We start from the raw sequence: 16,698 nt of genomic DNA, 5'->3' as shown, positions 1-16,698 counted from the left end.
ACCTTTCTGCTGTTTTGGATACCCTGGTGGTATTGTGTATGGGTGTGTGTGTTGGAATGCTGGCAGGAAGGTCATGCTGGTGTTTCTGTTGGAGGCCAAAGTCCCACCCCTGGGTGAAGGAAACAGCAGTGGTTGAGAAAACAGGCAGAAAACGGCAGGACAGAGAGAGTGAATTGCCAAACTGTTCTCCAACCTCGATGACTTCAAGACGGACAGAGAAACTTTGAAACACTGGATACTGAAACTATATTGAACACACCCACATTCACTTTTGGCGCAGATTCTCATAAAGCACAGTCATCAGACCCTAACGCATTTCAAAGGAGACTGTAGGCACTGTTATACTTTAATGTTCTTGAATCTCCACTGGGTTGAATTAAAAAGATGGTTGGTATATCGTAATGTACGAGTCAGAACCCACAAATGCAGAACACAAGGAGTGAGTAAAAAAAGTCAGTATTTATTCAGACCACGGTAAGTGCAAGAATATAGTCTTTTCTTGAGGGAGGGGGAAAACAGAACCGTCCACTGCAGCTCTTGATGAAGAGGTGAATCAGTCTGGGGCGGACTGCTTCGGTACAAGCATGGCGGGTGGCGATGTGAGGCCGGCCACGGATCCGTAGAGCGAGGTGAGCTGGCTCCGAGTGGCCCGGAGGTTTCACAGGTGGAGTCGAGGACACCGTTGGTTCGCTGGCCAGCTGGGAGACTGCTGGCAAACTTGCCGAGCCGGGAGACCGCTGGTTAGCTAGCAGAGCAGGCAGTCCGCTGGTTAGGTCACAGAGCAGGAAGTTCACTGGTTCACCGGCAGAGCAGAGAACCGCTGGTATCTGGTAGTGCAGGGAGACCGCTGGTTAGCTAGCAGAGCAGGAACAAGACGAGTGAACAGGTTAGCAGAAATCCGTGAGATGACGTGGCTGTGATCACCAGCGAGAGGGATGTCTGCGGCAAAAGCAAACTAGAGATTACTGTGTGGAGCGAGGGGCCGTTACGTATGCTCATACAGGTATACGGAGACGATCTGGCACTGGATATGAGGAAGAGCCCGGTCTTTATGCTGTGGAGACTGATGATGATTGACGACAGGTGCGTCGGTGATCAGCAGCAGGTGGAAGCCCGGGAAGCCGGAGCACACACACACACACACAGACATACACTACAGACAAACGGAGGAAACACAAGACACACGGGGAGAGGGGGAGAGGGAAGACTGCACAGTATACTGCAGGGATCACACAGCATGGTGACTAACCATGACAGTACGCCCCAGGAACACTCCTCCGGGCCATATCCCTCCCAGTCCACCAGGTATTGAAAGCCACCTTTACCTGAACTAGCTGTTTATTTTATTGCTTTTGTGTATTTTATTTCGTCATTCACTGTGGTATTTTATTTCTCTTGTTGTGAAGCACTTTGTACTTTGTTTTGATAAGTGCTCTATAAATAAAGTTTTATTATTATTATTATTATTATTATTATTATTATTATTATTATTATTATTATTATTATTATTATTAAAACTGAGAAACGTGAAAGGTGGGGTGGACTTTCATGGAGGTGGGCAGTTTAAGCCTCACTGCTGAGGGATTGATGATGCGTTCAATGGTAAAGTGACCAATGTAGTGTGGAGACAGTTTCTTCAACTCTGTGCGTAATGGTATGTTTTTAGAGGATAACCAAACTTTCTGACCTGGTGCCTGTGTTGGTCCGCGATCTGGCGATTCTTTTCCGATGATCGGAGTAATGCTGCCCTGGTCCCTCTCCATATCTTGCGGCAGCGGCGGAGGTGATGTTGCACCGAGGGGACTGCTTACTCCTTTTCCTGGGCTGGGAAGAGTGGGGGCTGATACCCTATAGAAGATTCGAAGGGAGAGAGACCAGAAGCAGTACAGGTAAGGGAATTGTGTGCATTCTCAACCCAGGGAAGTTGGGAGCTCCAGGAGGATGGGTTGGTGGCTGCCACACAGCGTAAGGAAGCTTCCAGATTGCTGATTGGCCCTTTCCGTCTGGCCGTTGGATTGGGGATGAAAACCGGACGAGAGACTGATGGTGGCTCCCAGGGCTAGACAGAAGGCTCTCCATACCTGAGGGACGAATTGCGGGCCTCGGTCAATACTATGTCTAGAGGTATACCACGGAGCTGAAAAACCTGTTGAACCAGGATATCTGCAGTTTCTCGAGCAGAAGGGAGTTGGGGAAGTACGATGAAATGCACCGTTTTTGAGAACCGATCTATGATGGTGAGGATGGTTGTGTTGCCTTGAGAGGGAGGTAACCTGATAACAAAATCTACAGCAATGTGGGACTATGGACGACTGGGAACCAGGAGAAGTTGAAGTAATCCCACCGGTGGTCGATGGGAGGTCTTGCCGCGAGCAGACTGTACATGCGGCCACGAAGGCCTGGGTATCCGCTTCCATGGTAGACCACCAGAAGTGGCGTTTCATCAAGGAGAGCGTGCGAGTCATGCCTGGGTGGCATGCGAAGCGGGAGTTATGGGACCATTGGAGCACCTGGGAGCGAGCAGAATCAGGAACATACAGACGATTTGGGGGGCCATCGCCCGGGTCCAGTTGGTTCCGCTGTGCCTACCGGACCACCGATTCGATCTCCCATGTCAGGGCGGCCACCACGCACGTTGACGGGAGAATCGTGTCAGGTTTAGGGTTATGGTCCAGGAGGTGGTCCTGGCGGGATAAGGCGTCGGGCTAGATATTCTTGGAGCCGGGACGATAGGTGAGGGTAAAACTGAAGCGTCCGAAGAACATAGCCCAGCGTGCTTGGCGGGAGGAGAGTCTTTTAGCTGTCTGAATATACTCCAGGTTTTTGTGGTCCATCCATACAATGAACGGCTGTTCCGCTCCCTCCAGCCAGTGTCGCCATTCTTCCAACGGCAGTTTTATGACCAACAGTTCCCGGTTCCCAACGTCATAGTTCCGCTCGGCAGGGTTGAGGCGTCAGGAGAAGAAGGCGCACGGATGGAGCCTTTGGTCCCCAGCCGCCCGTTGGTGGGCGTGTTCCTCTGGCGTCAAAGGAGATCGACCTAGCTGCATGGGCTTGGATTCAGGAAGCATCTGAGGTTGCGCACGTGACCCTGAAGTCTGGGCTTGGGTCCCTGGTCTGGCATGAGGAGGAGAAGACAGGTTGCGTGACGGTGGCGGAAGGGAATGGCTGGTGAGCTCCTGGCGTCTCTCGCGGAGGCGATTGTCCACTCTAATGCAGAGTGATATCAGTGCGTCCAATCCAAAGGGTGCGTCCCGAGCTGCCAGCTCGTCCTTCATCACCTCACTGAGTCCCTGTTCAGACGCACTGGCCAAGGCTGGTTCATTCCATCCCAAGTCAGCCGCCAGTGTACGGAACTCCACTGAGTAATCTGCTACGCTCCGGGTTCCCTGGCGGATCCGTAACAGTCGCCCTCCGGCGTTTCTAGCGACATCAGGATGATCGAAGACACTTCTCATCTTTGCTAGAAAATCCTCCACAAGGACAAAAGGGGTCGGCTAGCGTGCATAGACTCTGCACTGACCAACGCTCTTCCCCGGAGTAATCCCACAATGTAGTTTACCTTGGATTGGTCCGATGCGAAAGTCACGGGACACTGGCAAAACACCAAGGAACACTGCAGCAAAAAACCCCGGCACTTGGTTACGTCCCCGGTGAAGGGGACCGGGTCCGAAGCGTAGGAATCTCGCAGGGCTGGAGAAGACGGTGGATTAGCTGGAGTGGTCGGCGAGGAGGAAGCCATGGAGACCGGAGCGGAGAGCTGGGTGACCAGGACCTGGTTGCTATCAGAGAGTGCCCGGATGACCTGTTCATGCTGCCTGTGAAGAATCCCTTGGCTGGTGAGAGCTTGGTGGAATGGCGCCACTTCCGGGTTTGTGTCTGCTGGGTCCATTGTGGCCAGATCGTTCTGTCGTAATGTACGAGTCAGAACCCACAAATGCAGAACACAAGGAGTGAGTAAAAAAGTCGGTATTTATTCAGACCACGGTAAGTGCAAGAATATAGTCTTTTCTTGAGGGAGGGAGAAAACAGAGCCGTCCACTGCAGTTCTTGATGAAGAGGTGAATCAGTCCGGCGCGGACTGCTCCGGCACAAGAACGGCGGGTAGCGATGTGAGGCCGGCCACGGATCCGTAGAGCGAGGTGAGCTGGCTCTGAGTAGCCCGGAGGTTTCACAGGTGGAATCGAGGACAGAATTCTCTGGCCAGCTGGGAGACTGCTGGTAAACTTGCCGAGCCGGGAGACCGCTGGTTAGCTAGCAAAGCAGGCAGTCCGCTGGTTAGCTCGCAGAGCAGGAAGTTCACTGGTATCTGGTAGTGCAGGGAGACCGCTGGTTAGCTAGCAGAGCAGGAACAAGACGGGTGAACAGGTTAGCAGAAATCCGTGAGGTGACGTGGCTGTGATCACCGGCGAGAGGGATGTCTGCGGCAAAAGCAAACCAGAGATTACCAAACACGAGATTACAAGACAGCGCTACTACAGTACTTAACTGTGTGAAGCGAGGGGCTGTTACATATGCTCGTACAGATATATGGAGACGATCTGGCACTGGAGATGAGGAAGAGCCCGGTCTTTATGCTGTGGAGACTGATGATGATTGACGACAGGTGCGTCGGTGATCAGCAGCAGGTGGAAGCCTGGGAAGCCGGAGCACACACACACACACACAGACATACACTACAGACAAACGGAGGAAACACAAGACACACAGGGAGAGGGAAGATTGCACAGTATACTGCAGGGATCACACTGCATGGTGACTAGCCATGACATGGTAAAGATGTATTCAGTTTTTGGGTTATTTGTTCAAAAGCATATGCAAAAGGTAAAGGGGGATAAATAGTTCATGGTCCCTAATGTTCTTCCTTGATTAAATTTCTTTCCTTATTAATCTACATCCTCCAGGCTGCTGATGTTAATTGCCCCACATTCCTTATCATGAAATTATCCTCAGAGCCCTCGAAATGCAGGCGAGCTCCCCTGTTTCCACACTGGATCTAAAAGTAGAACATGGACTGCAGTTCATACGCATAGGGACGGATGGGCCTGTGCCGCCTAATTTGTGAAAGCACTATTCATTCGAAAGACATACATAGGGCTCCAAACATCACTATCTCTTTTAACAAAAGGCATTTTATAGCCTGTGATTGTAAAATGGAAAGTTGCTCAATTAATTTTATATTTCCAAGAATATGTGGCTGAGGATAGTTAATATGATATCATCTTTTCTTAAACACAGAATGATACAATGATGAAACAAAATCGATATTGAGGCACGTCATCCAATAAATACGGTGACCGACAAGGGCAAACGCACTGCACCTTAAAAAAAAGTGCAAATGGACAAAGCACAAGCAAATCTAAAAATATCTTCAATAATTTGACAACACATGCGCAGCATTTAGAAAACACGCTGCAAATAATGTTACAGAAACACGCTACAAAAACACACAACACAACCAAATACACAAACACGCTGCAAACACACAAAACAACAACGGAAGTGTTTCCAGAGGACACTAAAACAGTGCTGAACACAGCTTGGACATGCTTGTCAAGTTTGTTGCCACTGTTTGTGACTCATGAAGTTACTGAAGTCGGGTCCGTGTATCATCCGTTCATGTTTATGTCGTGGGTTTCTGACTTCTGCTGCTGCTCTACTCTGCGCATGCGTTCAGAGTGACCACTGCAAGTGCCTAGCGAGATCTTGCAGAGTGAAAAAATGGAATTCCATCAGTAATTTTAATGATTTGTGAGGAGATATAGTGTTTATGACAAATATTAACCTTTACTATCCTACCATCAGTCTTGACAGACAGCATTTAGCCTGCATGATAATCATATAGGCATTATTAGACCAGAAATATCCGGAGTTATAGGCTACAGAAGGCCAAGCATTGTAATGATAAAGATGTTCGATATTTAAAAAGTTGCACGTCACACAGTATCACATTTTTTTAAGGGGGGGCCTGATAAACCAAAAGTTGACAGGCTATGTTTTGGAAAGACATCCAGGGTTGGTCACTACACTCTCTCATGCAGTAATTATCTTACAGGTATTAAATCACTAATCAAGCTGCTTTGACGACCGTGGTCACGAGATGCGGTAAGTTAGCTGTCAAGGTGCTCCTCCAGCACACTGTCTAGGGAGGCAGCAAAATCCACCAATCCCCTGAAAATGCCAGGGTTGTCCAAGGAGTCAGTCTCATCATGCCCACGCAAGGCCAACTCAAGAGCCCCACAAAACTAAACACAATCGATTATTTTGGATAAATTGGGCCTGTTTTTATCCACCTCCTCACTGTGTCTCCTCACTGAGATCCTGTGGCCGCCGTCCAGCTGAGTAGCGATGCTCATTCTGCTTAATGTGGCTAGCGTTAGCTTGACAGAATTATCCATGTGTGCCCTGGTGTTCTCATGTTTCCTTACTTTCTCAGACAGGTGCTTCATATCCCTCACTCCCATAACTCTCCATGCTCCATGCTGGATCATGTTGTTAAAAAAAGCAAAATAAGCCATCAGCATGACAGCATGCAGCTAACCAGGCCTTTCTGGTGGACCAGCTATGAGAGAAGCCTTGCATACGTTGCTTCCCTTTTTCGCTAGCCTGCTGTCTGATTGCGAGGTCAGGTTGATCTGGGCCCAGCTCTTTCACCTGTAGTTTCTCCGCCAAAGTTCTCCTCTCAAACAGATCTTGGAGGAGAGATTTTACAGAGTTAGGGTTGAGTCTTGGAGGAGTAACTTAGTGATCGCGCTCACCATTGTCGTGTAGTTAAAATGGCGTCTGTAGAGGTGCTGACCATGGACTGTACAAAAGTAGGTCCTGTCTTGTCCTGACCTAGCAGTGGATAAAATAATCGTCATCACTGATGAACTGGTTATTATCGCTGATTAACTGTAGTTTTCCAACATTTTTTTCAAATTCCTTCAAATTTAACTTAATTTTCAGTTTCAAAAATGCTTTAAACTTTTTTCTTTTAATCTGCTCCCTTGAGGTAACTGCATGCTGCAGATCAGACTGGAGAAACAGTATTTTTTTATGAGTTTGTGTATTTGGTTGTGTTGTGTGTTTTTGCAGCGCGTTTCATTTGATTTGTGTTGCAACCATCGCCATCATGGAAAACACAGGTATCTCTTCTGGAATTTAACTCCAAAACATTGTACAAATATTGATGATGCTGAATTGATCATGGCTCCTAAAAAGAAAAAGTCTGCTTCTAAAAACCTGGATAAGTTCCTGAATCACAAAGACCAAAAAGCCAGGTCTTTGCATTATGAATGGAATGTAAAAAGACTTTAGGGTTCCGGGCTACTTGTTTGACCAAGGGATAATATATCTTTACACAAGAGAGATTTTTTATCTATCTACAACACCACACATACATTTTTTTGCTGAGGACTGGTTTCTTTTCAGAGACAAAATCTGAGAGAAAAGCGCTAAACAGTTCCTGAGGAACAGTACACGAGGAGACCTACCGAGTAGAGACATCTGTTAAGGACCCCGAATCCTACATTCTTGTTGGACAATGTTTGGCCAACTCTGTTTTGCACTTCTCAGGTAGGGGTATCCTTGACAACAGTGCCCCATAACTCCTGAAGAATGGTCAGCCTGGTATACCACTGGCTTTTTAGTATGGTGGGATGACTGTCTTAATCAAAAAACTCTGAAACGACTGCAGACTGTACAGAACTCAGCTACTAGGCTGTTAACCAGGACCAAGAAGTACGACCACACCTGTTTCAGCCTCTTTACATCGGCTCCCTGTTTCAGGATTGATTTTAAGATCTTGTTGATTACTTTTAAGGCTCTTCATGGCCTGGCTCCAGACTATATTTTAGACCTTGTAATCCCTTATAAACCTTCACGTAGTTTGAGATCTTTGGGTAGGTGTCTCCTGTCTGTTCCTGAGTCCAGGATGAAAACTAAGGGGGGCAGAGCTTTTGCCATCAGGGCCCCGAGGCTCTGGAACAACCTGCCTGAAGACATTAGGTTGTCTGAGTCAGTGTCTTCGTTTAAGTCTCTTCTCAAAACACATTTTTATCTGAAAGCAGATCCTGATTTTACCTGAACTGGCTGTTTATTTTATTGCTTTTGTGTGTTTTATTTCTTTATATTTCATCATTCACTGTGGTATTTTATTTCTTTTGTTGTGAAGCACTTTGTACTTTGTTTTGATAAATGCTCTATAAATAAAGTTTTATTATTATTATTTTAAAAGTTGTACATATGTATGTTCTAATATGCCACATATGTTTTGTGCAGTTTCACGGTCTTATGCGTGGTGTCACGTATTACAGACTCACAACATACCTAATTATTTTCCAAACTCCCAGAACAATAGCAACAACAGCAGCAGCTCCTGGATGGATCGATTTGGTGAGTAGACTGAAGTATATTTATTAAACTCATTCATTACATTCGTTAAAACAAATGATGATCTAAGGATAATACATGTTTTAACCATCTTGCCATTCTGGGTAATAAAACATAAATGGGGTCACGTTGTGGTCTCTTTCTTTGTCATAGTCAGCCACCATGCCCTTCCGACCCCGGCGTGCTCCTGTGTGCGCTCCTCTCCTTGTGTTTCTTGTGTGTCCTCTGTTCGTTTCAAGATGTGTGTGTGTGTGTGTGTGTGTGTGTGTGTGTGTGTGTGTGTCTTCTGGTCTGGCTCCCTGGTCCCCCGGCTGCTGCTGATCACCGGCACACCTGACGCCAGTTACTCATCAGTCTCCACAGCATAAATACCTGGCTCTCCCACACCACCGGTGCCAGATTGTCTCCGTACACTTGTACGGCGCCTCTCCTGGCCGAGCTAAGGATTGTTGCAGTTATTTCTAGTTGCCTCGTTTTGTGCCTTTGGTCTGCTTTACGACACTTTTCACTTTATGACCTACACCCCTCTACCTCCTGTTTACCTTTGGGACGCTTCAGCACCCCCACCTAAAGATCATGGATTGTAGTATATTCATTAAATTCATTCATTACATTTGTTAAAAAACCAAATGAAGACCTAAGAATAATGCACGTTGGGACATGTTTTAACCATCCTGCCATTCTGGGTCAGGCCAAATGCCTGGGAAAGGAAGAGGGATGCCGGGAGTGAGAAATACACACAAATAACTACACACTAAAGTACACGCACACGTTCTCATGCACGCACACGCATGCACATGAAAAATTGCCTTTTATTTACTACTTAAATATTTCATAAAATAGCAAAAGCATCTGAGAAGGCCCCACTACTTTTGCACATGTGGGTGGTTCAGATTATCCATTGGAAAGTTCTGACACAATACCACACTTAAATGTCTCCATTTTATTAAAGCATTACCAAAGTTAACTGTTAATAAGCAAATTAAAGTCATAAAGCTAATGATGTCTGTATTTTTGAGTCTATATTAAGCATATCAAAAACCTATCTAGTAGGATCAGATGAGTGAATTGTTTTTACTGTTCAAAAATCCATATTTTTCCTCTTTCCTGTAGTGCTACTTATCCATCTACATTGTTTTGGTGTGAGCTTTGGAGATATCTCGGCTTGTGGTGCTCAAAGCGCCAAAAAAAATATATATAATCCACACATTTGTTGTGAGCAGCTTCATGCAGGGAAAATAGTTCCATACCCATGTAAGATGGCAGCATGCAGTCCCACCTCACTGTATATTTCTGTTTAGAACACCACTGCTCATGATTTTACATTCTTTGTAGATTTAGTGAATATGAACTGGCCTGTGGTCTCAGCTGAGACGTATTAGAATGTTGTATGTTTATTTAATTTAAGAAGGGACAATGCAAGTTAATTAACATGAGTACTTGGGTCCATCATGTAAATGTGCCAGATTTAGCCATAGAGGCTCATTTTCATCTGCTGTCCCTTGCAGGTTGATGGCATATAAAAAAACATTAAAAGAAAACATACAAGAGCAAATAGTAAGACAATGACATAACCAGCACCCCAGATTAGTTAGATATTTATTAGCTCAGCTGATGAAATAAAATTGGCTTCCACAAAGGCTACACTCCTCAATCAATGGAATACATTTTGAGGTAAACAGTGTGTGTACACATATTTTATCATATTCCGTTGGCAAGGCGGGTGAGATGAGGGTGGCCCACTGGCACCACACACACACACACACACACACACACACACACACACACACACACACACAGTATATGGGCTGTATTTAGTTAGTATTTATTTAGTGCATATTTCTATTAACATTAATATTTCCCATTGATTTTGTGTTGCATGTTTTAGTTGGTACACTGACAGTGTTGTATTATGGTGTCCTGTAGGATATGTTTTGCTAATATTGATTTTATTGTTGCTCGTAACTCTTATAAATGATTAGAGTAACTTTTGTAATGTTAATCTTATATTCTTTTTTTAGGATGACATTGTAACATCTGGGACTAAAGATTTATTTCACATTTATTTATGTGCACTGTCTCTGTTAGATAAACCAATAAATAAACACACACACAATCAGGTACACACACAGACCCTTGGCACTCTGCTTCTCTCTGCAGGAAATGATGAGCCACTGCAGCTCACCTGCAGAAGGGGTTTAATTATTGCTGCCTTTTTGACTGTTCAGACTATTTACTTTCCATTATTCCTTTTGAGATGGTTATATATTTTTTTTGTAGTTTATTTTTTTGCGCTACCTACTGTATGTTGCAATAACTTCACGCTGTACAGTATACTTGCTGCCATCAAGTGGCTGTTTCAGCTTGGGTCACTACAATGGTGGTATAGACCAACATCATACTGGCTTCTTGTAAAGTGTACCAATTTCAGTTTTTTTACCATCGGTTATTTGCAGCTATGACTTTTTTAAATTATTATTTTTTGAAACCATTAGATTTCCATCTCTTAGTGTATTTTATATCTTTTATCTAAAGTGCTTCCTACACACATTCACAAGATAAACACTTCTTTGCACAATTTCCAATTTGTAACTCACCTTTGACTAAATTCACTGTTCATCATTTGTTTTTAATAACATTTAATGTAGTTAAAAGTGCATATTGTAGGTTACTATGCTGACCTATCATCATTAACTGGGATATACTCAGTGGTAAAAAAGTAATGAAGTACCTTTCACTCAAGTACTGCACTTAAGTACAAATCTGAGATACTTGTACTTTACTTAGTACTTAAATATTTTCTTTTCATGCCACTTTATACTTTGACTCCACTACATTTCAGAGGTAGATATTATACTTTTTCTCCACTACAATTATTTGACAGCTTTAGTTACTAGTTACTTTACAAATAAGATTTTTGCATACAAAACTTATGAAGAGCTCATTAAATATGATGCTTTGTTATGGATTAAACTACGTACCCAACAGTATATCCAAGTAGAGCTGAGATGGTTAGTAGATTAATCGTACAGAAAAATGAATTGACAAGTATTTTAAAAATCATTAAAGTAATTTCATGGTTCCAGTTTCTCAAATGTGAGGATTTGCTGCTTTTCCTTTGAATTATTTTAATAATAAGTTCATCTATTTTTAATAATTTTGAGATTTGGACTGTTGTTGGACAAAACGAGCATTGTGTAGGTGTCGCTTTGGGCTCTGGGTAGCTGTGGGCATTTCTCACTACAGAACTTTTACAAACCAGTCAAACACTTAAGTGAGAAAAAAATCAGGAGATTAATTGAAAATAATCATTAGTTGCAGTCCGATACAAAATAATGCAAAACCAACTCCACCTCGACCAACTACAACAGTAAAGTGCTGCTTTTAAATTAATGCATCAGTATTAATAATTAAATGATATGCTATGTAATAGTATATCCATTACATGGGCCATTTTTCTGCATTGAGTACTTTTACTTTTAATACTTTAAGTACATTTTCCTGATCATACTTACATACTTTTACTTAAGTAATATTTTCAATGCAGGACTTTTACTTATAACTTTTACTTAAGAGAAAGATCTGAATATTTCCTCCACCGCTGGATATACTGTATATATGTTTAGCAATAATATTATATTTGAATCTGTGCTGAATGTGAAATGGTCTTATGGCATTTTTGGTGTTTCTGGTCAGATATGAGCAAGAAAGAAGAAGCAAGTTTCTTATTTTGCAATGAACATTCTTTGTGTACAATTCTTCCCTAATGTCACGTTTTTGCTCCATAAGAGGACATAAGTCAATAATTGGTTTAGAGACATTTAGAGACAGTTCTAGTTGTATGTCATAGAAGAAAATGTTGTCTTCATTATTGAAGCAGTTTAGATGCAGGATCAATACATGAAATGGCTAGAAGTTCAATTCAATTTTATATAACGAACAATTCATAACAGAAGTTATGAATTGCACTTTTCCTATAGAGCAGGTCTAGACCGTACTCTTTATAATATTAAAGAGTACGGTCTAGTTTACAGCAGTTTGTCCACTACTGTAACCATGACAACTGGCCAAGGAAATGTCAGCAAGAGAAGCCTGTCCTGCTTTCAATCACCTATTGTGGACCAGTGTTCCAACTCTGGTGGGACACAGACTTGTTAGCAGGATGAATTCATTGTTGGTTTTGGTCTCCACAAGGAAATTGTTGGTAATAATAAAAAAATATTGGTGCTATAATGCTGGCTTCAGAGAAGGACAGGATAGTGTTTTATGAAGTAAATGACATCGTAAAATAAAATTAGAGTAGTAGTAGACTGAAAGGCTGATACAATCTTTTGACACAGGGAAAACAAAAAAAAAAGCATAATTTGGCAGTGAAGGGAGATTTAAACCAGCCATCTCACATTCTCAGATATATCTGACGTCCATGATGATGAAGCTGTTAACCACTCACCTTACCGAACCCACAATCTCAAAGTCTAACGTCAGCTGATTTTCTCAAAGCTATAACTCCTCTGTGCAGCGGCTGAGTCATACTTACAAAGTCTCTCCTCAGACCTCATTGTGCTTAAAATTCAGTGTTACTTTTAAAGTTCAGACATTTGACTAGGTCATATGATTCCTTAGCTTTTTGTAATTTTTTTATCTGGTAGTCGGTTTGTCAGTTTTAGGAATCTACCTGTAACCTAACGCAGGTTTAACACATGCTGTAAACACAGCTGTCTGTTGCTTTGAGCTAAAGGTCTATATTGTTTCTGAGCTTAATGTCTGAGAGCTTTTAAGTTGATTCCATAGATGCTGGCTTGAATCAAAGGTAGAATCTGCATTGTTGACCACCTTAGTTTTAGTCAGTTTTAATGTGTGTGCATGTGTGTCATATGTGTATGTTACAGAGAGTGGGTTAAGTTAAAAAAGGACTTGAGGAACCCTTTTCTTTGACAGAATTGTCAACATAAGGAGTAGACACACACACCTACATACATTCAGATTGTACAGTAAATACAGCTCAAAGTAAAACACACCCCTTAGCAGTCGTACCACTAAGTGCAGCTTCTATCAGGTCTACAGATATTCACCTCAGACACAGCCCTGTTTGCTATTAATGTAAACTATGATTTTGTGTACTTGCTCACAAAAGCTGTTAAATCTGAAGAAAATGGCATTTTGTATGAAAAGGGTTGGCATTTTCATACTCACCTACATACACATACTCATACTTACATATTCACCTTATATATGCTTCCTCTAGGCAATATTATTAGGAAACACTCCATAAACTCTCATTGTTATGCGGATGATATGCAGTTATATCTATCGATCAGGCCAGATGAAACTAACCAGTTAGCTAAACTACAAGCATGCCTTAAGGACATAAAGACCTGGATGACCTGCAGTTTTCTGATGTTAAACTCTGACTCTGCCTCCAGCACCACCGTAAGGAACCTCGCAGATATCTTTGATCAGGATTTGTCCTTTAACTCCCACATAAAACAAACTTCAAGAACTGCCGTCTTTCACCTACGTAACATTATAAAAATCAGGCACATCCTGTCTCAAAATGACGCTGAAAAACTAGTCCATGCATTTGTTACTTCTAGGCTGGACTATTGCAATTCCTTATTATCAGGCTGCCCGAATAAGTCCCTTAAGACTCTCCAGTTGATCCAGAATGCTGCGGCATGTGTACTGACAAGACCTAGGAAAAGAGATCACATTTCTCCAATATTAGCTGCTCTGCACTGGCTCCCTGTAAAATCCAGAATATAATTTAAAATCCTTCTCCTCACCTATAAAGCCCTTAATGGTCAGGTACCATCATATCTTAAAGAGCTCATACCCGACTAGAACACTGCACTCCCAGAATGCAGGGTTACCTGTGGTTTCTAGGGTCTCCAAAAGTAGAATGGGAGCCAGAGCCTTCAGTTATCAAGCTCCTCTCCTGTGGAATCAGATCCCAGTTTGGGTTTGGGAGGCAGACACCATCTCCACATTTAAGAGTAGGCTTAAGACTTTCCTTTTTGATAAAGCTTATAGTTAGGGCTGGCTTGGGTGAGTCCTGAACCATCCCTTAGTTATGCTGCTATAGGCCTAGACTGCCAGGAAACTTCCCATGATGCACCTCTTTCCTCTCTCCTCCTCTCCCTCTCCCTCTGTATGCATTTTTATCCCATTACTGCATGTTACTAACTCGACATCTTCTCTCTCCCGTAGTTTTGTGCTTCCTAGTTTCTCTCCTCTCTCCTTCTGTCGATTTCAGCAGGTATTTCTGCCTCCGGAGCTGCAGAGTCTGGATCTGTGGTTGTGGGCCACCTGCTGCCCCCATGTTCCTGCTCGACAACTGCTACTACAGTTGTTGTTATTGGTCTTGTTACTATTATTGTCATCATTACTCTTATCACTATCATTCCTATTATTACTATTATTATTAGTTTATTGATATTAATATTACTACTACCATTACATTATTATTATAGAATCCTAGGTGGAATTTGCATTGTGCTCCCCACACAAAAACAGTTGGGGGTTTTTGTCTCAACAAATCATATTTTAGTGAGTTCTAATAATATAAATATCACTTACTGTATCCATATTTTGAAGAAGGTTGACTTGTCCTACTTCCAGTTTCTAAATCTTAATAATCAAGCCATAAGGCAGGCCAATGCGACAGCTCTGGAAATGATAATACCCAAAGCTGGGTATGCAAATGCAAATATCTGAAGGAGCGGTCAATTTGTTGGAGGATGTTTGTTAATATTGGATCATGTGATTTCTGTCAACAAAGACATCAACAGTTACGTTGGTTGACATTCTACATGTATAGAAAATAAACACAGATCATATTAGGAACCTGCTGCGGTAAGGAGTAGAATTTGCATTGTGCTCCCCACACAAAAACAGTTGGGGGTTTTTTAAATCGTGAAAAAAAAATGGGATGACTTCTGTATTTTCAGCTCTGCCCATCAAATTTTTGTTGTAGGCTGCAATGAACAATACAGCCGCTAGGGGCCGCCAGAGTGATTTTAGACTTGTCTTGTAACCGTTTCCCAATAATTTCATGACAATATTTGTTTGATGTTTTCTGTCTCTTACAATAAGAGTTATATTATCAAATTTGGGCTCAGCTGTTTGGCTTACGTATGGAAAGTGCCACACCAATTGACCCATTTAGTTATTTCAATAAAGAGAGTAATCAAGCACATCATCAAGTTTCCGAGGAAACCCTGAAGACATCATACTGTAGCGTGGCGAGGGCGGACCGTGTGACGTAGAGCTGAGGCTCTGGCTGTTTATTGTTCCTTCCTCAGCGCCGACAGAGAAAAACAGGCTAACAAGCTGTCAGATACCTTTTTCACACGGTTCACGGTTGGTTTAACGAAGGTGTAACGGTCGAGACAGCTGACTCCACAAACCAGGGGCCATGGCGTATGCGTACCTCTTCAAATACATCATCATCGGAGACACGGGTAAGCTGCAGCAAGTGCCAGCTAGACTGCCAGTTAGCATTCAGCTAGCGCCTAGCGGTGTATTTCCGCAGTGTTGGATAGTCCAATGACGTGGTAAAAGCAGAGACGCAAGGTGTGGGATGACAGTTCCAATTCTACACTGTTAACATATTTGGATAATGTTTAAAACACTCTGACAGTTCCATAAAATTAAATATAGACACCCTAACACAAGCTTTTCCTAAACTACGTTGGCGTAGCAGTTGTTGACACTGGTAACGTTAGATAGATGTTGGGCCTTTTGTCCGTTTGCGTCGAGGGTGGGGGTGTTAGCCACCGCTTGCTAGTTCAGCTAACTGCCTAGCTAGCATTAGCTGTTCCACTAAATATTTAGCAAACAGCTGTCACGGCAGCAAATGAACGGTTCCTTAGATCTGGTTACATTAAGCAGATAACCATACAATTCCTTTCTTTTTGTTGGGGGTGCATCATCAAATAACACAGTTTACATTAGCTTAGCTTCTCAAAGAAGGCCAGAACGTCAAGCTAAAGTCTAATATTCCCTAAAATGGCGTAATGTAGAGCATTTGGTATTTCTGACCATATTTCTGTTGCACGAATTGGAGTCGTTGTTGGATTTCCTCCTGTTTTTGTTTTTTTGTTTTTTTTCCCCTAAATTGTAAGTTTTTCTATCGTCTAGCATCGCTGTGTGGAAAACCAGTGGAGCAGTAGTTAATGTTGTCATCTGTTTACTGTTAGCTGGCTGTCCTGATGAGGGGCCTGCTCAGTTAGCTTGCAGTATGGCAGCAGGTGCATTTTGCAATACTGCTGTATTATAATGATGTAGCACCAGTGTTAGAAAACCAGACCGTCATCTGAGGTAGAG

General features: G+C 42.9%; 1 protein-coding gene across 1 annotated transcript in view; it reads left to right on the top strand.

Moving 5' to 3' along the window:
- The first annotated feature begins 15,606 nt into the window (after positions 1 to 15,606).
- Positions 15,607 to 16,698, top strand: part of rab2a (RAB2A, member RAS oncogene family) — a 33,648-nt gene continuing 32,556 nt past the window's right edge. Inside the window, exon 1 of the mRNA XM_044218797.1 lies at positions 15,607 to 15,833. Within this exon, the coding sequence (XP_044074732.1) occupies positions 15,788 to 15,833 (46 nt within the window). The 5' untranslated portion in view covers positions 15,607 to 15,787. The remainder of the gene's footprint in view (positions 15,834 to 16,698) is intronic.

Source organism: Siniperca chuatsi, linkage group LG13 (genome assembly GCF_020085105.1).
Source record: "Siniperca chuatsi isolate FFG_IHB_CAS linkage group LG13, ASM2008510v1, whole genome shotgun sequence".
In the NCBI taxonomy this organism is placed as follows: domain Eukaryota; kingdom Metazoa; phylum Chordata; class Actinopteri; order Centrarchiformes; family Sinipercidae; genus Siniperca; species Siniperca chuatsi.
The sequence above is the reverse complement of the archived record's forward strand: the minus strand, read 5'-3'. Positions and strand labels throughout refer to the sequence as shown.